Genomic DNA, 25,424 nt, shown 5'->3' on the forward strand with positions numbered 1-25,424 from the left:
TAATTGATTTAACTTTACAGAGCATTCCAATGAAGCCTTAAATTTATTTCAATTATTTTTGAATCAGATGTTTTAATTTTCTGGTTTGGTTTGGTTTTCTATCTCTAAAATAACAGAAAGAAAAATCAGAACCATACATTTTGATATACTTATTGTTTCAATGAAACAAATCTGTGAAGATTTTATTTCCTGGAAAAGTTTGGTTTTTTTGTTTGTTTTTTTTTTAACAATTAATGTTGGGGGAAAGAAAAGAAACACAGCTCTGATTACATGATGTTGTTATTTCTCAGATTAACAATTATGGGATATGAACACATCTAGAGTACTTTTCACTTCATATACTATTTTTTTCCTTTTGTGATCTTGCACTTTAAAGCCCCCAAAATAGAACTGTTTCTCTGAACTCAGATGAGCTGGCATGAAGCTCGCCAATATAAGCAATGCCTGGCATGTAATCAAAATGGAGTTTGTACAAACATGCAGCTTCTGCTGTTCTCAATAAAACCACATCAGAAAAACATTGTTTTAAAAACTACAGGGCAAATTCAATTTAATTGTGAAGTGCTATTTTTCCTCTCCATTTCCACACTGTTGTATTCACCATACTATAAAAGGAACACTGGTTGCTTGAAAGGAACAATGTTCTGATTAAGATTTACCACAAACCCAGGCTTGTGGTATATATGACCATTGTCACAAAACACAGCAGTTGTGCAGCCACACAGCACTCACCCCTCTCATTTTCAGGGCATTCCATTTAGCCTGATACCATACCAAGGAAATACAAGAAAATAGCTGAAGGTCTAGAAACTTGTGTTAACATTTTTTTATGCAAGCTGTGATGGATAGGATAGTACAGCTTTTGTATTTTTTTGAAGAAATGAGAAAATTGTCCCTCTCTGGAGGGATGCAAAATTCTGCCTTCCTGAGTGAACATTTCAGAACACCCTTACTGTGCATTGAGAAAGCTTCTTGATTGGGAAGCAGAGCAGACAGAGCAAGATAACTAATTATTATGGAGCTTGAAGTACTGTCAGAAACTGGCAAACTCCTGATTAAAATAAGGACTAGATTCTAGATATGCCTTTAACATCCCAGGGACCTAGAGTGGATAGCATAGAGTATGTTGCAATCCAAAAAGATGCATGGAGCTGTTGACCTCAGGGCAAAACTAAAGGAAAAGACAGTATTTATGAGGACAAGTTAGAGTAAGATTGATTTAGAAGGCCAATAAATTTACAACAGAAGAGAGTTCTATAGAACCTTTCTGTTGGTATGTTCATTTGAAGAAAAGTTCAATGTCATGGTGTTTAAGCATTCTGAAGCTTTATGGTCATGGAGTCCTAAGACAGACTAATGCTTGTAATTATGACACTGTCATTTTAAGACTCTTGTTGCTTGTGAATTTAAAAAAGAAAGTGTTCAGAATCAAATTTCATGTAACAGGATCTGAGCCAAGCTTTTTGTTTGTTTGTTTTTGTTTTTGTTTTTTTCTGGAAAGTTTCAACTAAAACAAACAGTAGATCATTTCTAAAAAGAAGAGGAAGGAAAAAACCAACATTACAGTATACTTTGCTGAGGAGCTCTAGCATGAGGCGTATGAATGGGCTTCAGAGGCTGGAGGACCCTGTAAGACTGATGGAGCACAGGATTAAAACTACTTTTTTCAGTTCTGAGTGCTTTGGAAGTCAACACTAAATGCTTTGCAGTCCTTGTGTTATCTGTACTGCAATACAAGGTGTAACAGTAATGGATAATATGTATAATTTAGCAATTGTTTACTTACTGCAGTACTAAAGCATGATGGAGCCACTTTATTTCAGTACAAAGTTTAATATTATTATGAATAATTAATATTATTAATAATATTGTTCTCTTCATATATATTATATATATTATAATGTATTATATGATTATAATTTATTAACACCTCATATATTATATATAATTGAAAATATTATTATAAATTAATAATTCAAATAATTATTATTAATAATGTTATTGATGAATTATTATTATTATTAGAATAAGTTTATATTCCACGTCTAGCTAAAATTAAGAATGCAGATGTAGCATACCACAGAATCATAATTAACGTACCATACAACTGAAACAAACAGAGCAATAGAAAATAAATTAAAAATAGGTCAAATTCAGTGTTTTCACTCTTACTATTCATGAGTGGCAGACATTTGTGAAACTTTGTTCTACCCATCCCATTACAAAAAGAACATAACCCAGTTTATGTTAAAAAATGGCTCAAATTATTTAAAAAATGAATACAAGTTTCCATTGCATGAAAATATCTTTTTATTTGTTTAACCAGTGAAAAAAAAAAAAGTGAATCAATCCCACAGGTTCAGTTATGTTATGACTGGGGCCTCCAGGCATTACCAACAATTTGGATTACTAAAATTTCCTGAATAAAAGGGATTTGACAGTGTTCCTGACACTTTGGCCTACGCCAGAAGGCTGCTAATATCAGATATGAATTTATGCTTTGGTAATGCAAGCATGGCATGTAATTTGAAATTAATCATTGAATGGCAGTGTTTGCAGTCAGGTACAGTTAGAATTTAAGTAGGACTACTCCCATTCTTCTTAAAATTCCTTACTGCTTTGCATCTCAAAAAATCTAAAATTGCATGTCAGTAAAACATTTACCTTTTGTTTCCCGAAGCCATTCATCTGTGCAACAGGATTATCATAAAATATGCTTTGCCCTTAAATACTACCTGATATTTATTTTTAGACAGGTAGCAGCTCCTAACTCAGTTCTTGATCCAATCTAAGGTATAACAAACAAAAAACAAACAAACAACAATGAAATTACAATTTGCAGTAGTTTATGCCAATGCGAACAATAGGTATTATTAGTTATAGTATAATTAGGATCTCAGAAGTGAAGGTGAACTCAAATAAAACATAGGTCCTTGAATTTTCATCCTGTGTTAAGATTACAACACCTGGGTCACAAAAATCAGGTGCCTGCATCCTAGAAACAGTAATTTCAGGCAGTCCTTTTAATGCATCAGATAGTACAAAAGGTCAAAATCATACAAAGAAGCCTAGCTTCAGATTCTTACAGTGAATATTGTAACTTAAAATTTGCAGTGTTGTAAACTGCCCTCCTCCCTGAGATGATGCTAAAGTTTATAGAATTGATTTGTTTGTGTTTTGTAGCACTTCTGCAAGTCTGCTTCATAATAAAAACCAGAACTTTGGAGACAAATCAAGAATGCTGCTGTTTGTTTTATTGGGGATTTTAACATTGTCATAGCCAAAAGCATGGCAATACATGTGCACACACTTTTTTAATGATCCAGAAAACATTAGTATTGAGAGATTTAAACACTGAGACTTTCTTTACTGAAAGGGTTGTTAGGCACTGGAACGGGATGCCCAGGGAGGTGGTGGAGTCACCATCCCTGGAAGTCTTCAAAAGACGTTTAGATGTAGAACTTAGGGATATGGTTTAGTGGGTACTGTTAGTGTTAGGTTAGAGGTTGGACTCGATGATCTTGAGGTCTCTTCCAACCTAGAGATTCTGTGTGACTGAGACAGCATCCACTGAGACAGCTGAGAAGCTCCCAGTAGAGCTTCTGTTAGAAACAACTGAATTATGGAGAATGGAAGAAAGTAGGTATATGCACTGTAATTGATATTATTTTACCCCCAGAATTTTGGTCTCCCAAGCTTTTGGGGGGTTGATTCTGCTCACATTTTTGAAACTGTCAAAAATGAGGTATACAGAAATTGATGTTTCCTACAAAACTGCTTTTTCTGATATGGTCTAATTTACCAAAAAACAATAGAACATACTAGTTTTAAATCAGAATATATAAGATCACAATACTGAATGGTCAAATCACAAAGAAAAGGCTCTGGTTCCAAATCTAAAAACATTTATGATTATTCTTAACCTTGTTCATAAGAGACATTTTATTTCAGTTCTTTAACACATACAAACAGTAAATTTATGTCCACAAAACAAACAAACAAACAAACAAACAATGTTTGTCTAAAAAGAAGGGAAAAGGATGAGTATATATAGGTTTTCCTGATCAGTTAGGCATCAATGAACAAAATAAGGCAACTGAACTATAGTTTATCTTTTAGATGTCTGTTGCTAAACAAGTTTCATTAACCTTCTGGGACGCTATTAGTAAATATGACAATTTAGCAAAACAGAATAATTGCACTCTAAAGGACATCCTCATCACACAAGTAAAATGAGATCTGTAGAACATGAAGAAATTTTAAGTAGATACTGTAAAGACCATGTACATATTTCCTGCTCAGCATTTTTTCTTTCACATTATTAGCAATATATGTCTTTCCTAATCCATAAGCATTTGAAATGTGGACCTTTTGAAAAGTTTTATTTTACTTTTCATGAAAAGTAGAGTGTTTCCACTCCCAAATTAAATGGAAGAAGTTTAAATCAGTAATGAGTGTAACTGAGTACTTTCTCCCGAAGTATACTATTTATGGTGTTTATACTATATATGGTGTTTTTTAATTCCTAATATCCTAAGGCACACACAATTTTTATCGCATTAATTCTGATAATCAAAAGCAGAAAATAAATTTTCCAGAAATTACTTCTCAGTCATCAGGTCTTCTCCTAACATAGTTTAATGTACCCCATTCTCTATGCCTGTATGTTGAACTGGTTACTTATTTTCTTATTTATTTAACATGTTGGCATTGCTGAGTCAGTTCCCTGTAATGGCAAGCTGGATTATATTCCTTTTCCTGTACCATCAGGCTTACTATAAACTGATTACAGACTACCATGCCAAATTTTATCCTTCCTTATACCTGCAAAAGCTCAACTTTTAAAGCTGACAAAAGAATTTGGACAGAATATTTTGATTATAACTTACAATACTTTTATATTGGGATGAGACTAATAAAACTAAAAATCAAAAGGATGAATCAAAACCCAGATCATTTCACAATCTTTTTTAATACAACATAAAAGAGAAACTGAAAGAAAAAAAAATCAAAGATGACTCAGTGTTGTACTTTAAATTCCAGTGACTGAAAAATTGTACAACTTACAGAATTGCAACTATTTCCTCAGGATCTAAATGGAGACATTTTTAATTACACTATTTTTATAGTGTTTTTTTTTTTTTTTTTTTTTTTTTGACATAGTTTACATTGTAAACTATTTCCAGCTCCAGAATTCAAAAATAGGATTGCATCCTTTTTAATGAAGTATGGTAGAAAAAGCTTTTTTCCACTCTTGCTATACTGTAACTTTCTAATATATTTTTAAAAAGTTTAAGGATCATGAAAAGCATTGAAGCTAATAAGTTCCCTACCAAATTTTCATATTCAATTAAGTTTAATACTTGATGCAATTCTAATCATAATCAATATAATAGCAAGTGCAATAAATTTACTGTTTTTAACTAAAACTTTTTGGAAGATATTCATGAGTTATTTCTTGGAAACCTTTCATTTTCATAAACATGCTGTTCTAACAAGATATTTATGATTTACTATATGAAAATGTAGTAAGGCTAGCTGTACCCGAGCACAAGACCTTAACTTTATCTTTTTTAGACTAATTATAATACATTCCGAATTACAAGATTTAATTAAGAGCAAAAGTTACAAACTGCTGTAGACCACATTGATAGAGTCAGCTGGAACAAGACAGTGAATTACTGTAACAACTTGTAGTCCAAAGGAAAGCATTAAAAGCTACATTGGATACGATCGCAGCTAAAGCCTTGTTTATGCATAATTCTTTATTGTTAAGTTTCATAAAATTGTGTTTCTCACTAAAGGTAAAAGACCAAACAGAATTACTGGACTACATCGAAATGTGTCATCTGACAACTGCAATTTTGTGTCTTTTTAACCTCTTTCCTACTATATCATCTTTTTAACCTCTTTCCTACTAACATTTCTAAATTCTTTTTTATCCTTTCATAAATCAAAACTTTATGTTCATAGATTTTGAAGACTGAAACATTAATACCTCTTTATCCTTCTTCACATAACTTATGCATAAATCATGAACAAATGTTCAGGGGAAAAAGTTGTCAATACTTCCAAGACTAAGAATCATTCTTATGAAACTTTTGATGAGTGGATTTAGTAACTCATGGCTCAATAAGTACTGGCAAGAGTTAACAGATTATTGTAAGACAGAGTCATCTCTGATAATGCACAGTCAGTAAGAATTATAATGACATTGTAGTTTTGTTTTACTGCAGCTCTTAAATTACAGAGAAAAACACTCATTTTACGTTTAATCTTTTTGTAGAATGTTCATTAATCAATCCTGAATTTTGATAGGATAACAGGTATAAAATATGAAATCATGAGTTTTTGTTGTTGTTGTTTTGTTGTGTTTATTAGGTTTTTACCAATTAGGATTCTTTAACTGTTTATGCACAATACCCTTTCTGATCCAATCTACCATGCTTTTCAAACCCATATAAAGATGGGTCATCTGGGTTCAAACAGCCAGTCATAAGGATTCAAAAATGGGAGTGAAAAATGTTAGTATTTTCATTAATATTAACTAAAATATCTGTGATTTTTTTTTTTATTATTATCCTACTGCTTGATGTGAGTAGGAAAAGTAAGTGCTGCTAAATTAAAAATGAACTTAAGGCTCCATGCATCTAAACTAACTGGAATAGAAAGATTATACTAGTCAAACATCCGAATTAGCATCAGAGAGCATGAAATGCTTTTGAATTATTTGATTCTCAGTATTTAAGCAAATTGTAATGAAAAGAAACATCCAAAACTTAACTTTAGTTTCAAGATTAAAAAAAAAAATAGAAAAAAGTATAACTTGGGGATGCATCTAGGGACCAATCAAAACATACTTTAGGGAAAAAAAAAAGTTTTCTGTTTTCTATAATACAGTAATTTCAAGTTGAAGTCCAGAGGGAGGATTCTATTGTTTACTGTCATTGTTCATGTCCTTATAAGTTTCAGTAACACCACAAGATCTCTTAGAACAATATTTACAGTAGTTTTTCCCCTCAGCAAACAATATTTAATAGGAATATATAAAGTTTTAAGGTTTGACTCATCAGTAAAATGTTATTTGAACATCTGTTTTTCTTTTAAAGATTTTTATTATGTTTTCTTTTTCCACACTTTACAATTTCTGAGTATTAGAAGACAAAATTCAGCTTCATGTTGTCGGTGTGTAAAGAACTCAGCTAATTATGAATTGTTCAAACAGGATACAGCATTTTGTTCCAAAAATGCCCAAGTCTAACACTGATGGCAATAAAGATGAGACACTTCCACAAGCAAAGACAGCAGAACCACTCTTTGTTTTTTAATGCTATTCATGTTGTTCAAATTCTATACTATACACTATATTATATTACATTCTCTGTATACCATATTAAATTACCTTAAATGTGTTTTACATGTGACTGTGGTCACTAATATTAAATCAAGTTAACACCTATCCGGATCATGTTTGCTCAGTCAGCTCTGATTTTTTATCTAATCTCAATAAATAAGTTAATAAATAAAATAGATAGAACCCAGTTAGATAAATCACTGCACACAGATCAAAAATTTTAGCGGAATTTATTTGTCTACAGATAATTTACTATGCATAGCTCTAAGAATTTAAATGAATTTGTCTACACATATAAAAGCAATCTGCCTTTTTAAATCAGGAAAATGTATTTCCTTCTTGTAAGACTTACATTCTTCTCCATATCAAGCATTCATATTTAAGATACATCAGCTTTTTCATGCAAGCATGTCACTGTGTCCAAATGTAATTGTTATATCCTGCTCTCAAGACTGCTAAAATTTAATTTCAGTTCTGTTACTTAGCTAAAATTTTCCTATCTCAAGACAAGCAATACTCAATGTTACAGTACCATTCTTACCATAATTTACAGCAATTAATATTCAATAAAAATGTGCCTGGAATATCCACTTCACACTTGTGAAGAGCTTGATTAATTTCTAGTAAGTTGCAAACACAACCAAACTTTTCACACTATTGGAGCAATAATAATAATAATGACATTATTTTATATTTAGCAGTTACTGAAGACTGCAGGAATTTTTCACTTGACAGTAATGCATAAAGCAGAAAAAAACAGTGCACCTTTACTTCTGTTGTCAGAATATTAATTATCATTGATCATATTTTTTCAATGCAGAGACCTAAGATCGATCTGCTATACTGACAACTGTTGAAATATTTTTTCTATGTGGAGTTACCTAACAAACACATCACAACAGGAGGCCTGAGCAACTATGTCAACTGAATCTGAAACATAACGATTCAATATACTTTTGTGTTGCCTTATCAGATCTTACCTTAAGTTTAGTTAGGAGGAGTTCGTGATCTTGTAGTAGTTTTTTAGTCTCATCTTGGTTGCTGCCAATTTCTAATAAATTTGGTGTTGATTCAGCCAGCTGAAGCTTCACCCATTTTCCACACTGTAATAAATTAAAATTACGGGCTTCAGAAAACACAGGATTTTCTTTATTTATTTACTCACACAGACTCTCAGTTCACACATACTTTCCATGGTAATAGGATCACAGGGACACATAGACGTCCTCAGTTGTAGAACAAAGACAGAGGTTACAATATAAACCTAGCTTTATTTGAAGCAGCTATCAAAACGATGGACTCCAGTTATCCAGTCTCATGGGATTTTGCTTTTGCCTATGAAGAGTAGGATTATCACGATGAATCAAAAACTTACCACCAACTCATCTCCCCTTTCAGCTGAAGACTGTGCAGTTAAGGAAACTCAGATTGGGAAGGAACAAATATTTTTCTGCAGATATAGTAGTTCTAATACCACATTTTATTTCTAGCACACAAATCCAACATACCTGAATACTGGGTATACAGAGATTCCACAAAGCAGCAGGGACAATTAATAGCTGTTGGAATAGGAACCCAAACAGCTATCTCTCACACTGTCCTGGAGGATATACAAAGAAAGGATGCATGACAGCAACCCAAAGCATAACTAATTCTTTCCTCCCTGTGCTGCAGAACTGCTACAGTCTGAGAAATACAAGTCATAGAGGATGATGACCAGGAATGAAGCGGTGTTGCCACTGAAAGCTAGCACACAAGGAACCCACAGCACTCAAAGGAAAAATTAGTGTCTTCATCCTACACTTAAGCATCTTTGAAACAAAATCACTGCCCTGTGACAGCAGATGGAGTCTCCCAGAAAGGGTCAGAACTGAAGATGGAACATAGCCACTGGCACAAGTGAAGTAACCCCATACTGAATAATCACCCGAATTTGGTGACAGCCTTAACACATTATCACCTTATTCTGCACTATAGACAAACTCCAGTGGCTGAGGCTAGGGTGCTTTCCAAGTTGCCTGGAAAATGAATAATTAAACTGCCAAAAAACTTCAGCTTGGATGCAGTACATAGACCTCCAGGTTTACTTTATGCCATGTACCAAAATTTTGTGTGAGATGAAGGTGCAGATTCCAGCTCATAAACAGGCCTTTAGGTTCTCATAAGTAAAATTATATACACACATCAGGATTTCTGTAAGTACATGGGTGAATATGAATTCACAGTTTTCAAAAATAAAAAAGTACTATAATTGATAAAGAGTAGTTATTTCCAGCAAACACTCCAAAACAGATAAATGCAATCTGCATTTACAGAGTTGGTAGCAATAATTTTACATAACAAGCAGCCTTACTTAAAAATTACAACTATTGTAGCTGAGTCTCCTCAAGAAGTAATATATGTTTATAAACATGTTTTCAAGGCACTCTTACTTTTAAAATAAAAAAAAAAAAAAAAAAAGAAGGAATTACTTGCTTCCAGGAGCCTACATATTTTGGGCAAATGATTTATTCTATTTAAAAATAAAAAATGGGGACAGAAACAGTGTTTATGTCCAAGGAATCTCTATCAGATATTAACTAAATTACCTTGCCTTGTCATTTTGTACTAACTATTCATTTGTGCAGAATATTTAACAAAGTGCTAGCAGTTGCTGCCTTACCTTAAGTACAGCTATAACGATACTGGCATTCCCGGCATGAACAGCAACCGAACTGACAGTTGTTGTAGAAAGCTTCTGCCCCGAACTGGCTTCATTTGACATTGTGTTTCAAAATGGGACTTCATACATTAAAGCAGTCTTGGAAATGCTCTTACAAGGTCCACTGCTCATTTCAGAAAGCAACAAACAGGGCTTCTTGGATTCATTCAGTGAAAGAGCTCAGCTAACACTGATTACTCTGCCAAAAGGAAAGAACAGGAGGTTAAAAATAGACAACTCCATTGAGTTTATCATTCTTGAGAGAGAGATTTGACACACCCCTAGTTTGGTAGCATTAAGCTGTCTGTTCTTTTTTGTCACCATCTGAAGTGTCAAGTGCAGCAACCATGAACCTCATCTGGCACTGACTAACCAAAGAAAAAAAGTTTCTTAAATTAAAAGAGCTAGAAACAATTTTACTACTGAGGCTCTACAGACAAATATGGTGTTCTGAGGTTTCAAAGCATGCAACTATACAATCTAAATTTTCACATTCTACAGGTTAAAAAAAAAAAAAAAAAAAAAAAAAAAAAAAAAACTTGTTTGCTAGTTACTGAATACATCTGTTTAACATAATTCTTCCACTGACTCAGAGCATTTAAACCTTTATAATAAGTCATGTCATAAGTCATATTGACATGCGTATAGGGAAAACGCTGAAATAAGTGCTTCTTGGAGAGACCCGTGCTATGAAGGCTGCAAGAAAACAGAAGGAAATGGAAGCACTTGCAGACATTACCCTCAGCTGTTACTCAGGGCCAGAGAGACAGGACAAGAGGGTGCTGGGCATAAAATGTCGCCCCAGTGCCCAGAAGGCAGAGCAATGAGGAGAACAAGTTACCCCAATGCTACCACAAGGGCTGTATGATTATGACACAGACCATGGCCCAGGTGAAGGGCAGCTCAGCCTGGTGTGACCTTGCTCCCCTCAGCAGAACTGGTGGGAGAGGGACACCCATCCCATATTACCACAGCAGCTGCAGGCCCTGGCCCACAGGTACCTCAGGGCACCCAGACTGCTGTCAGAACTCCTGAGGAAGGGCAGGTGCCCTACACCAAGGGGGAAGGGGGGGGGGGGGGGGGGGGGGAAACAAGCAAATAAGCATTACCTCCCCACACCCAAAACAGGGTTACTATTATGAGTAAGGGAGTTGAAGAGCCAGCCCAGGTAAATGAGATTAATTTTAGGTGGATAATGGTTGAAGTATGGGCAGAAACCATTTCCCTATCAGTGATGAGTCCACCAGCTTAAGGAAAGGCATGTGTAAAACAGTGACCCCAGTGGCTCCCCCATTTTTATTTTATTTATTTTATTTTTTTTTTTTTTTTTTTTTTGCCATACTTGCATACTACAAAAAGAGAAGGCACAGAAATCCCAGTAAAGGACTAGGAAATGACTGTGAAAGAGTGCCCAAGGAGTAAAAGACAACCCCCAGCAAAAAGTGTAGAGAAAGAACCATCATCCATGTATGAATTAATGTTTTACACTTTACAGATTTATCTTATTTAAAATCATATTAGCATATTTAAGCATTATAGCTTGTATCTTTCCACTCATCCTAGTCATCACCCTAATGAAAACCCTTCTACTCGTGCTAGATTATCACCAGTCCCGAGGATGCTTCATGCCACCCAGAAAAAGCAGCACATTGAGAAAAAGCTACTTGAAAAGCACTGTCACATGAAGCAGAGAAAAGACCAAAAACGAGTTATCCTGGTTGATCCCTGATGTACTGAATGTCTCTGTGAAAGAAAAACAATCTGCTGTGTAAAATCAGAGTGTACCAGAGATCAAGAAACTGGCAAACAGTTTAAGCTAATTCTGTGTATATGAGCACAATCTTTATTTATGTTCTTCCAAGAACAACATTTAAAACAACCCATAGAGTAAACAGACCTGGAAAGCAGTGACAGCTGATGCTTTTCAATCCATTAGTCATTAATTTTTCATGCTCCTCTTTCATCCCACAGCACTCTCTTCCTTGTTACCCTCTTACTGGACCCTAGTTGACTTCCACAAGTATACATACTATTTGTACTTGGCATTTGTCAAAATAGTACCTAAGTCCTCACTATTTCCTCAATGATAGAAAAGATCCACCAAATTTAACTAGGGCTTACAGCCACGTTATATCACTTCAGCCTCCATGCTTATTTTAAGGAAGCTCTATAACCTTTATATTTAAAAGTCCAGCTCCTAAATTTTGTGTAATAGACCATTATTGCTAACATTTTTATTTTTTTTTTTATTTTTTTAAAAAGGGCGGTCTTGCTGTTCTTTACTTGACTCATATACAGGGTAAAAAGGAATACTGACAAATAAGGACCGATTACATTTTTATTCACTAGGCATCACAGAGGGGGTGGGAGACAAGCAACACAGGTCTCTGCAATAATTCTGAGGACATTGGCAGCTGTGACTGATTAACAGATGCATCTCTAAACTAACTCATCTGAACAGATGTCTCCAAATCCAAACACATTAATTACTCAGTATCATCTTTCTTTGAAAGCTTAATTTTATTTCTACTGTCACAGCCAATAGAAAAAAAAATAATAAACACAATCTGGATTTATAACTTTCCTTAAAATAACAGCTACAGGAAAGACTGAAAGAAAAGAGTGACTTGATGACTTCTCAAATGTCAATGTAATGGCAAAACATAAATAAGGAAAATGTTAACTGTTGAATAGGGTGACAAGATTAAACAAAAAAAAACCTACCACGTGTGAAACATGAAACAATCACATCTCATTCCACCTGGGATGTGGGAGAGAGCAACCTGTGTGTCCTCTTAAGTTTACTGAAGAAATAGTAGAGACCACCTTCACTCTCCATGTGATTCTGAGGAAACTAGGCTTTCTACAACAGCACCAGAGGGGAAGCTCAACATATGTATCTCACCAGGAGTTGTCCAAAACACCCATACTCTGTAGAATACAGAAATGCAGCAGTTTTAACAGTTAGCTCACAGGTACAAGCCTGTCAACAGAAAAAAAGAAAAAAAAAAGAAAAAAAAAAGCACAATTAAACTGTGGCCCAGTGCATTCAATTCTATCAGGAGAACAAAGATATTAGATAGCTCATTAATCTGTTGTTTGTCCTTCACGAACAGCAGGAGAAAAAGAACAGTTTATTAAACATTATTAGTGTTTTCCCTCATCCATGCATGTAGTCAGCAGGACGTTTGTTACTAAATTCCTTGGGAGCATTTGAAATTCCTTCCTGATGTGGTGTGTTAGTGCAGAGGAGTATGCATCCTGCACCAAATATAGATGTCAGCCAGGCTACACTTTCTCCCTGAAAAAAAAAATAAATAAATAAATTAAGATGCAGATTGTATCCTAGGTCTGGTCTGAAGGCAGCTACAAACTGTCCAGCTAATAAGGTAATTACACAATAACAGTAAATAACAGTAAATAACAGTTTTGCTCCATGTTGCCAATTTCTGGTTTATATTTATAATTTAACTGTATTAAAAAACTATTTCCCTTTATTTTTCAATGTTTATACACATAGATGCATATATTACACTCAAAATAAAACCAGCTGTTAAAAACACACATGGACTGCTTGAAAATATACCATCAGGGTAACTAGGTCTGGGGTCTACCATTTAAGAGTGAGACATCTGTTTAACCTCTTCAAAAGTAGTCAGTGAGCAATGATACCAAAAAGATTTGTGTGAGTCATTCATTTAACAAGACTAATTAAATAGATAATAAACATACTAACCACACACACACACAAAGAAAAAAGTCAAACCATGTTGTTTCTATTGTTTGGAAGAGTTGATTTAAATAGGCACAAATTTCAGAAAGCTCAATTTAGAGCAAAAAGCAAAATATGTTACACAGCCCCACTTCTAATAACACATTGCTTTAGACGTCTAATATTAGGAAGAATTTATCTAGAAAAGCTAGATTCAACGGGGTAGCTGAATTTCAAGTGTTAAGAACCATGAGACTTTAGAAGGCTTTTTAAAAAGTCATTTATCAGTGAAGTTATAAATAGGAGCACTTTGTTTTGTTTTAATGTGGTAACTCCATATAGCGCAACTCTGCTACTTGAAGGTTCATGCTGCTGAGCATTCCTCTATATGTTCTAGTCATACATTTCCATCTTCCAAATCATTACCTCATACAGCAAGCACATAACAGGTCCTTGTTGTACCTATCACTTAAGTGCTGAATTGTGTGATCTACTTGAGGTAAAACAGCAGGAAGAATTGAGCTCTCCTTCCCCCACCCCCTGCTTCTTTGCCTGACACTGGGTTGTTAAACAAATGTGCGCTCACTGCTGACACCTAATGTAGCTGGGGTGTGACTACAGTACATGAGAATCAGCCCCCTTTCTTCCCAGGTTATCCAAGTGACCCTTCATGCCCTATGCCCTACAAAGGGTGGCACGTTACACTGCGTAATTTAAGTCCCACATAAAATTAGGAAGCATTGCCTATAATAAACCCCCCCCCCCCCTTTCAGTGCTAACTAAAGTTAAGGTGGATTATCACACTACAGAATCACTGTGTGCCATCCATAGCAAAAACTACTGTAGTATACCAGTAGAAGTAGGTGATTTGTTCCTTGTTCTGGGACTGTGTGCTCGGAGTTCATTGAATATGAATGCTGCTGGATGCAGTAGCAGGTGGGCCAGTGCAAAAAGATTGGTTCAATAGACAAACTTGGTAACAAGACTCCTTTTCTCTCTCTCTCTCTTCCCAACCCTCTTCTCAGCTCTTCATGTTGGTGCCAAATGATACTACAGCAACCAAGCTGTCCGCATGGCAACAATTTTATTATTTTTATTTATTTATTGTTATTGTTATTTTTGCCTGTGGTCTACCAAAGTCTCTGGGCCTGGAAAACTGAGGGCTAGCTGGTGAGATTGTATGATCCTTAGGACAGCATCACCTTTCCTGTATCTTAGCTAGTGGTTTTGATATCTTCCTCCAGAACCTCAAGAATATTTTTTCCTCTCCTTTCTCCTGAGGGGTGTCCAATGGCTCCATAGGTCTTGGCTACTGGAAGATGTCATCTCTGCCTGCCCTCTACCACTGGAGCGGAGAGGGTGGAGATGAGAGCCTGTGACCGTTTCCTGCTCAGGTAGAAACTGACTGAAGAAAGGGAAGATTAAAAGGAGTTAGCTCACTTGATCTGATAAAAGCTTCTGTGAGACAGGATAGTGGAAAGCAAGCTTGGGAATAGTTGTTTAAGGAGCAGCCACAGCTGTAAAAAGATAAATTGACGATAGTTTGGAAAGCAGTAGGAGTCAGCTAATTGTGTTTCTAAAAGACTTCATCTCTCAACACACACAAATAAATGACTAGCCACCTTTGGATCTCAGGTTTCTCCTCTTGGAATTCAGCAGGAGACAGAAGTCATAGTTCTCACCATGGTAAAATAGTTTAAAACCAGGAAAAAAAAGAACAATTTAAAGAATAAAAGTGATGAGAAGAAGGAACATAGCAGGGATGGGAAACAGAAAAGACTGGAAAACATTTTGAAACAGGAGAAGGCTGTTTCAAAGGAGAAGCTGAGAACTTCAGGAATGAATTAGAGGTTGATAACCAACAGTAAGTGCAAGGGCGTACACAGCACTTTGCCCTTTGTAGCAAGAGAACCATGTCAGAAATAATCTGAAGGATTTTGTGGGGAGGTGACACACAGGTTAGTCAAACACCTAATTGTTGGAACAATTTAGATCATATTTGGATTTGAGCTTCCAGATTTCCTTCTGAAAAATAAATTGTATACATCGTAACAGTGCTCTGATAGCCTAACATGCAGTGAAAGGAGTCAGAAATTCACTACAAAACTACACTATTGCTGCAAACCAGATCAGTAAATTTACTCTGACCCCTCTGTTGGTGTTAGACCTGTGAGACAGAAGTTCTAGCTATGACCCTTTTCACCTTAGGTCATCAGCATTGATCAAACAAATCATTTACTCGAGTATCTTTTCCAAGAGCTTTAATCTTCTTACAGCATCCAGTAATGTCACCAGGATCCTTTTGTCCTGATAAAAGTCTTGTCCCATGAATCACTGAATATTTTATTTTTGTCTACTTTTTCCAGTTTCTCAAACAAGTATCTTCTGAATTGACAGTCCACTAATGAGCTCTGCAGTCAGCTGCCTTGATCAAGAATTGCTTAATTACCTTGAATTTCAACCCTGAAAACAGGTTTGCACAGGACAATAATCACTGTGTTTGAAAAAGGATACAAACTGAAGTTTAAAGATATGGTAGTTGCAAGATTTTCTGGCGTAACCTCCTGTGATCTTCCTCACAGTATGGTGACAAAAGGCAGGCAATGTATATGCAAGGCTCTATACATGAAACAGAATTTGCAGCCTGACACAAAGCAGCACTGGATATCCTCTATATGTGGTAGGGTTGGGGGCAGGAAGGAAGTGTCAAATCAAGTACAAATGTAAAAAAGCCTTGCATGTTTAAATTTGCACAGAGGTGATTGATTTGTTTTTAACCTTAACCCATTTTCAATATTAGACCGTTTGAGACAGAATACTGGGGAATACAATCTCAGATGACACATTAATTTACTTGAATGTTACGGCCTGAGAACAGTACTGTGTCCCCACTGGCAACAACAGCATCGCCAGAGTGCTGAGGTAAAGTTCACATCATGCAAAATAACTTTTATATCAAGGTTTTGACTGGTTGCATTAAAACTCCACTGACATTTTACAGAGGGTTTTTAGGAGATATCAAGAATATCTACAGGGCTTATAGTAGATACCACTGTCTGTGCAGCAGGTTTTGCTCTGGTCTGTTTCTATTCTCTACTCTGCAAATGGCCATAAAACAGGCTTTTACTCTTAAGAGACATCTTGTCAGGCCCTGAGGTAAAAGAGATTTATGCTAAGTAAATTTAAAATAGTAATAATGCTAATGTATTTGCGAATTCCTAATCTTTCATATTTGTCTATTTTTGCAGTGTCTTGAAAATCATGCAATGAGTTATACTTCTGATTTGACAAAAAAAAAAAAAAGTAATCATCCTCATAGCCAAAATGGCAAGATAGAATATCACATTTAGAAAGATTTATTTTCTTTCCAGCTATACAACTACTGTGAGCTTTCTACTTCTTAGCTAAATCAAGAGGAAGTTAAAAAATAAATTTCACTGTCTTCATTTTTGAACTCCAAGACAGAGCTTTCATCAAACATAAGCAGTCCCAGGAATCAAAAGATTAAAAGCCTCACTTCAGTGAAGAAACCCAGAACTTAGCCTAAATTAATTTGAACACTTGAAAATTCCTCTGTCATCCTTTCATTATATGGAAGTCTTTTCAGAAGGCAGAGCTAGATGACATACCTAGTCAATGCAGCAGGATCTGCAGGAACTGCATGTTTTACTGCAGAACTGCAGAACTTTGCCTGATGTGTTCCAGGCACGAAAACGGCATGCAGGACTACTTAATAAGCTTCATAATTTTTTTGAACACTTGATTTGATATTTACTAAATATTCTGTAATTAAATCCCTTTCTCTGAGTTACTCTTTCTTGCTGTGCTAGATCTGTTCTATTTGCAGGATATTTGATTAACCGCATTTAAGGGAGAAGCTTGATCTTCCCAAACATCCTTACAGCCCACCTGTTTGACACCATATGTTTTGTACAAATGTTTTCATTGCAGATAAAGCCCTTCATTTCGATAACTGGTTTTATTACATGTGCATGTTTTTTCCCTCCTTTCTTTTTGCTAACTACTGCTCCTCAGGTCTCACTACCATATAAAGGATAAAAAACCCATCACTTCATTGCTCTAAGATGAAAATGATTCCAGCTGTAGTTTTTATATCCTGTGTGCACATACGTGACTTCCATAACTATATCATCTCACCCACTACCAAACATTAATGAGACTTCCTTTCTAGCACCCCTGTAAAGCACGGAACTCAGCTGTCACCCCCTCCCAACACAGGCATGCGCACGCGCACACTCACTGGAAGTAGCAACCAATTCTTCCTTGGGAACAATGAAGGAACACTTTAAAATACACATTGGATCACTTGCAAGGTCTTTTGCAAAACCGTTAGCAGAGAAGAAAGTTTAGTGGTAGAAATGTGGACATCTCTCTGATCAGGCCCAGGAAACAAAGCAATACTTAGAGAAGGGGCCACAACCAACAATACCAACATGAACCCCAGAAATTCACATTTCTGTTACCTGCAGGAGCAAAAGCCATGGCTTCTTCAGAAATGATTGGTCCTGCAGAGGTAACGCAGCATGAAATGATGTCTGCAAATGGCTGCCACCCAACAAATTGGCCATATATGATGGGGGAAAATGAAAACCTTACAAGGCTCATTGAGCATATAGCTCACAGCAGCCTTTTTATGCCATTTCAAGAAAAGCAGTAATAAAAACCCTGGCTACAGCTGACCGCCTTACTGTGTGTCTTTCTATACATTTGTTTTGGAGAGGAAGGCCGTGCTCCGAGAGGCAGCAAGTGATATAAAACAGGCAGTGGGGCATCACATTCACATCATCACCACAGATAAGTGGAGTAGCAGTCAGATGTGTTGAATACATTGTGCAATCTTCACCCTGCTGAGCCTAGCTTGCACATATCTATCATCCAATAGAGGCATGCAGAGCTGCATACAAGTGTTCAGAAAGAACAGTCTGCACTTAGTACCAGTTTTAGAACATGGCTTGTCCCCAAGTCTCTCTGAGTCAGGCCCACACCACCACACAAACATAATAAATATCCAGTAACCATGCTGTGTATGTCTGCGAAAATGCTCAAAACACCATGAAAGCTACTCTTTTTCCTAGCAGTCCAAAAATCCTTAAGAGAATGGAACATCAAGCGTTACTTCCCACTCGCCAATGGCTTTAATAAAAATAAATCCTGGCATTATACTTTAGAAAAATGTCTTAATGGAGCTCTCCAACCTACCAGAGCTCTGCAACCTCCAGTCCCGTGAGGCATAGGGAACATCAGCAATCCATGCATGCTTGGAAAGTCAACAATGACATGGGAATGTGCTGTCACTTGCCCAGCATCTGCAACTGTTATTTAGAAAATGAACAGTGAACATGGAAAGTAAATCCCGTCAAATGAGATCGTAAACCATACATTACAAAACTTGCATAAGTGAAGTATGTCTAAAAGTGACACCACTGAAATTAATGCATTGACTAATTCTGAAAAAAAAAAAGATAACAGTAACAAAGAGGTGAAGTATTTGTTCATACTTTGTTCTGATGTAAAGTGTCTTGAGTAATGGGTCTCCCATCAGTGTCTGTAAGAAGCTGTTCTTACAGTTAAGATAAATTTCACTCTCCATTTCATTTCTATAATTTAATTTTTACCATCAAACCAGTGAAACAGCTGAGTGACACTTCCTTTTGGGTTCTGTGTAGCTGGAAGTTGAGTTGTTAGCTGGTTTTGAACATAAAACTTGGGGTTGGTGAGAGCATCTAAAACTGATGCTATCATTTACAAATCAGAGTAGAAATTGCACTTTTAATTAATGCAAGAATGATCTACCAGTTAGTTCCTTCAGTACAGAATCAAAGTCACAAACAGGGCTAGATTCAGGAGGGACCCAACTACACCAACCCTGCAATTTTCTTGGCATATTTAGGTCCTAACTGTTCTTCAAGATTGCTAGCAATGGAGATCCCCATGTTTCCAGACTATTGAATCCAGAACTTTATTAATTACTGCTGTTTGAGAATCTTCCATGTCAATCCCATTCCTAATCATCATCACCACCAAGATCATTATTTTTCCCTGGGCAACATCTTTCTACATATGCTGTTACATATCTCCATGACATCAAAACCTTTCCGTTAGCCTGAATCACCTCAGGTCTTGCACTATTTGCTCATGTGTGTATCTGAGATCTCTACTTACCCTTATTGAATTCCATTAGGAAAAGAAAATAGAATTGGAAGATAATCTGTTGCACTGATTATTCACTCTCTCTTTTCCTATAAACATCTTGGGCATAGATAATTAGAATTAATGTTTGGTTTAAGATGTGGGAACGAACTGAAAGTTTTTAAGGCCCAACCTATAGGTACACTGTTAGTGAGCATTTATATCCATTCATATGGAGCCAGTGGTTCTCAGTACTTCACAAAGCCTTGAGCCTCTTCTGCACTGAGCTGTCACAGCCTTATTTTAACATGTGATATATACCAATAGTGAACTGCCCAAGCATCTGCTTACTGTGCCTGTTCCAGGACCCACAGCTACCATGAGACCACTTTTTGATTTTTTTTTTTTTAATTTGCTTAACATACATGTTGCTTTCCAATACTGACAGTAATTGCAGCAGAACAGACAGAACAAGATTGGGATATGTGATGTCTGGATCCTCAGCGGAGCTCAGTATATTTGCACTTCCATAGAAGAAACTATGTTAGCTAACCGTGCAAAGCAGTCATACAGATCATTTCGGTCATATCATGATAGTGGTATGGTTTACTATAGAAGACTTAGAGGTGATCTGAAGCTAAATCAGCCTTGCCAGAGAAAGACTATTACATATCAAGCGTTAGAAGCCAAGGATATTTACGTTAGGTCTACTCAGACATTTTAAGCACAGCAGTCACATGAATGAGTCAGAAGCCCCTGATATTGCTCTCCTTTTGCATATGTTATGCCCCTTGACAGAATAAAGATAAAAACCTTGCAAATATAATTTGTAATACGTACTCATTATAAGCTACTATTTCAACAAGATTTCATACTGCAGACCATTAATTACTTTAACTAATTCAGTTTATAAACAAGTGATGCAGAATTGGAGACATAGTGCTTATTAATGACTATTGTCTTAGTTTACTTTTGTCTTTGCATTTTGTATTAAATATCAGATTTTTCTTGTTTTGCATGTTTCAAAATAAAGTTATCTCATCCAAATATTAGCAATAGTGTCAGCAGCTTTCTCAAAGAGAATTGAGCAACCAAATCCAATTTTAAATTATTACATTGAAAAAGTCTATACAAAAAAGGTCTGTGAAACTTCAGTTGATTTTAAGCTAGTATTAATGTAATACTGCAGCACTACATCAAATGCATCAAAAGAATAATTGGATTTCCTCTGCCAAAATACCCTGAGAGGGGAAAAAAAAATACCTTTATCACTTTATCAAAGAGAAACCATTGATTTTTAATGTTTTCTTTTTGTGTTTGAAGAGAAATTGCTTTATTTGATGCATCACTTTCCTGTGGAGAAAATATGGAAAAAACTGAGAGAAGTAAATATAACATTGAATGACAGATGCATCAAGAAAACCTAGTGAGCAATAAAATGTTCTTTTCCTGCAGGCACTGATCTTTACTGTGAGCACAATATAGTTAGAAGACAACACAGAACACTTAGATCTAGTTCTTTGTTCCGCTCGGTATTCTAAAATGGTCAGATGCAATGGTCAGATGCACCACCTTCCAGCAAATATACATATAATATTCAATTTACGCTAATTAAGTCGCGAAGAGTAAGAAGTTAGCTAAATTAAGAACATGGCTGATTTTGTTTCAACCCAGTTCCCTTTCCTTAATAAATTTCACTTAATCTCATGGTTTCACAATGTTTACAAACTTCATGTCAACAATTTCATATTAGACAAAGGTACTACCAAGGGCATTCACATTATTCACATTTACATTATTCAAGGTTCCCAATTCAAAAAGAAACAAGACCTAAAAATAAAGCACAACAGATGTATATCAGTCTTACCTGGGAAGACAACTATTGTTAATAAAACACTGACTTAGGCACATAGTATCTTACCTTTGTATGAGTTCTTCTATCAGAAAAAAAAAGACACAGCCTCTCACTCCTGTATAATAATTGTTTAGAGCAGTTCCTCTTACAGCTACACTGTTAAAGAGTGTGGTTTATAACAAAAACAAGGCATAAATATATTGGGGAAGTGAGGGTGTTTACTGCCACTTATCACAAAATATAGCAATAACATTTGGAAACAAAGGCCAGAACAGATTTCTATTAGATTTTAAAAAGATGATTTTTATTAAGCACAAACAGCTTTTAATACATTATCAATACAAATAGGAAAACATCTGTTTAATGAATCTGATATATCAAAGATTTTATGGGTAGGTTGCATACTGGCACAATAAAAAAACCAATCTCTTATTTTAAAGTATTTCAAATTAAAATTATAGGGTCACCACTGTCTACACTGCAGGTACCTTACCTACAGTCTAAAATTACCACATCAACTGGGCATAGGGGGAAGCAAAGAACTACAATTTTGTAATATGGAACTCCTAACACTTTCATTAGCACCATTCAAAGCTTGCATCAGCTGTTTAACTAAGAAGCAGCTGACAGGTCAGGTAAAGCTTTACAGCAAATTTCAGTGCAAAGTTTACAGTTCCTTTTCATAAGATACTTGGAATCTATGGTTTCATAGCATGTTAAATAATTATGGCTTGATAGATGCACAGTGTTAAGATGCTGAGAACATTTACTTTGAAAAAAAAGATGAGACGTAATGGCTGTGAGATGCATTTTAATATATTATGCCAAAATCTGTAATATGCAAACAACATGCTGGATTACAAACTGAAGTCCTATTATGAATTGACAGACAAGGGTCAGTATTAGCTCTCTGGGGTAGCGACTTCTGGTTGTCTCAGTTGCTGCTTTTTCAGGCTAACTAGCTTCATCTTCTCTCTAATGTGTTCTGCTGCAGAAGCCATATCACTTGGGCTCCCGAAATACTGCTCAGAACTAAAAAAAAAAAAAGACAAAAAAGAAAATCAGTGACAAGTTAGACTGTGCAAATATACATGTGAATGACAATCTATATAACAAGAAACATAAGAAAAATAGGCACTTTTTGTCTTGAAATTTAAAAGCCACCTTTAAAAAGTTTTGTAAATGCAGTGATGAGACTTGTCTGGCAATCCTGATGAAATTATTATAAATAGCAAATGACCCTCTTACAGCCAAAATATTCTCTAAACAGCAGGGCACTGTTCTGTAAGCTCAACTAGAGACTTCCCAACACTATTTTCACCTCCATTCTCCAAACCAGTCTTGCAATTTTGAATACTATGACAATCAAGGAAATCTGTCTATACATGAATTCTGACTGAGGTTATTCAATTGCTGCTTTATTGATGGACTCTGTATATAAAGTCAGCCACATGCTGACAGTCATATCATCTCTCTCTCAAATTGTAAAGAACATACGGCTGTTAAATCAGATTTCTCCTATTTAAATATAACAAAAGAGAGCTGAAATGTTAGGGAAACCACTAACTGAGCTGTCAGCAAAGCCAGGGTTTGAACAGAAGAAATCTTTCAGAAGAGTAGGTATCAAATCTAATATTATGAAGCATAGAGGAAATGGTGGCAGGACAAAGGACTTGGGATTGAATGAGGTATGGACATAAGCAGACAGAAAAGTTATTTCATATGGAAGCTGACTAGTTTGACTTGGGATATCCACAAATACAACAGACTGCACAGCTGCAAATGTGATCACAAATGAGGGTAGACATTTTGTCTGATGCAGATTAAAAGCCATGAATAGGACAGGGAACAGTGACCTGGACTTGCAAGAAGACACTGACCTAAGTCCAAAATGGTGAGGAAGCTGATGACTAAAGAAGTATGCCTGCAGGCATTTTATGACATTTTTATTATACCTACATTTTAAAAACTATTTGTACTAATGGCTGAACCCTTTGCAATCGTTTATATTTAGCTTTAAAAATAGAATGCTGTGGGCAGATCAGCAGGGTATCTTGGGATCTGGGACAGCTAAGATACCACCCATCTTTGAAAAGGGGGACAAGCAGAACCCATCTGAAATGCCAGAGAGGACATAAGTAATATTCAGGATTAGTCAAACTAATACATAGTTGTATACATCTAGAATTATAAGAGCACTCTGTTATAACTCAAATCACAAAGTGCAGTAAGTGCCTTTTTTCATGGAGAGCTTTCCCAGGTTCTAACATGTGCCATGCAAATTTAATGAAACAGTAACATTACCATTTACACTTGAGTAGTCTATCTGCAAATTACAGCAGTTTTAAGTTACTGTATTTACCAGGTCATTTATCATACATCTACAACTGCTATATGAAAGTTAAACCAAAATGCTTCAAACAACACATTTCTTCGCTTTTCTTTTCTCACAGCTGTTAAATACTCCACTTGTTCAAATACACTACTGGAAAGGAATTAAAACTACTACTAGTTCAGCTGCTGGTCTGCCTTTAAATAGTCCTTGCCAAAGAAAACTACAGCACACAGGGAACACAATATTTTGGCAATATGACAAAACAAATTTTCATGACCACCTTCTTTTAACTATTTTTCAGATCAACTTCAAGTAGCCTATAATGAAGTTGCTTGATATCATTTCAAAGTACTCAAAACACAGATTTCAAATCCCATTCATTACGGTGTGCTCTTACACACCCAGAGACTAGTTCCAGGACTAGAGGAATTTCTTCCACTAAGGTGGAAGAAATTAACCACAAGCTCAGCATTGCAACAGACAACTGTAGTTTGCTGAACAGAATAGTTATTGTGGTTGAAATTCCAAATTCAGTTTTGTTTTGTAGCCTGATACAACCACCAATTTTAAATTAGTATGAGTAGATCATGAGGGAAGTAATGTTTTATTAGCTGAATAAATCAAATGTAAATATATCTTCAACGTATTGGCTTAAGTCTTTAGATGGCTAGAAGTCTGAATAAATCAAATATCATAATTCAAATGTGATTTTTTTTTCAGGGAAAGACACTGGGACTGGTCACTTTTGTTGCTTCTACATAATACTTTGCTGGTATAATGACTGCATATATCTAACAATTACTGTGTGAGAATAGTGGACATGTCTTTGGAAAGTCTGAAATCAGATCTGCCTGCTTTCTGTGAAAAGATGGGAAAAATTAATGAGGATAAGTGCATTATCTTTTTATTTTCAGCAATAAGCATTCAGGATTCTTCTGCATATTGAAAGCATTATGAAAATTTACCGAAAACATATTCAAAAGGCATTACAATAATATTTTCCATACCCGTCGGGATAAACTACAGGCACTGTTAATCTGTCCAACAACGATTTCCCAACTGCTTCAATTTCATGAAATTGCTCCATTTCATTAAAAGCTTCAGGCTGCTCTGGACATTCTTGCAGTATCTGTAATAAAAAACAACCGCCCCCAAAATATAATAAGGTAGACAAGGCATAGAATGTAATTTATTTATTTATTAAGTGCCATTACAGGGCAGAGTGAATGTTCTTTCTGCATCTTCACTGCCACATTTAAATGAGCTCAATGAAAATATTCATAAAATTCCAGAACAAAAACATCAGTTAAGCTACCA

At 35.6% G+C, this 25,424-nt stretch overlaps 2 protein-coding genes across 6 annotated transcripts in view; both read right to left on the reverse strand.

Annotated features, from left to right (window-relative positions):
* CCDC141 (coiled-coil domain containing 141) overlaps nucleotides 1-12,910 on the reverse strand; it is an 82,616-nt gene extending 69,706 nt beyond the window's left edge. Inside the window, 3 exon segments of the mRNA XM_068685835.1 lie at nucleotides 8,335-8,457; nucleotides 10,017-10,254; nucleotides 12,780-12,910. Coding sequence (XP_068541936.1) covers nucleotides 8,335-8,457; nucleotides 10,017-10,118 — 225 coding nt within the window. The 5' untranslated portion in view covers nucleotides 10,119-10,254; nucleotides 12,780-12,910.
* A 9,138-nt stretch (nucleotides 12,911-22,048) lies between these two features.
* The window catches only part of SESTD1 (SEC14 and spectrin domain containing 1), a 54,565-nt gene continuing 51,189 nt past the window's right edge, over nucleotides 22,049-25,424 (reverse strand). For all 5 annotated transcript variants that reach the window (XM_068685840.1, XM_068685839.1, XM_068685836.1 and 2 more), the window contains 2 exons: nucleotides 25,115-25,236; nucleotides 22,049-22,804 (listed from right to left, as the gene is read on the reverse strand). In XM_068685840.1, the coding sequence (XP_068541941.1) occupies nucleotides 22,675-22,804; nucleotides 25,115-25,236 (252 nt within the window). In that variant the 3' untranslated portion in view covers nucleotides 22,049-22,674. The remainder of the gene's footprint in view (nucleotides 22,805-25,114; nucleotides 25,237-25,424) is intronic.

Source organism: Anas acuta, chromosome 6, assembly GCF_963932015.1.
Source record: "Anas acuta chromosome 6, bAnaAcu1.1, whole genome shotgun sequence".
In the NCBI taxonomy this organism is placed as follows: domain Eukaryota; kingdom Metazoa; phylum Chordata; class Aves; order Anseriformes; family Anatidae; genus Anas; species Anas acuta.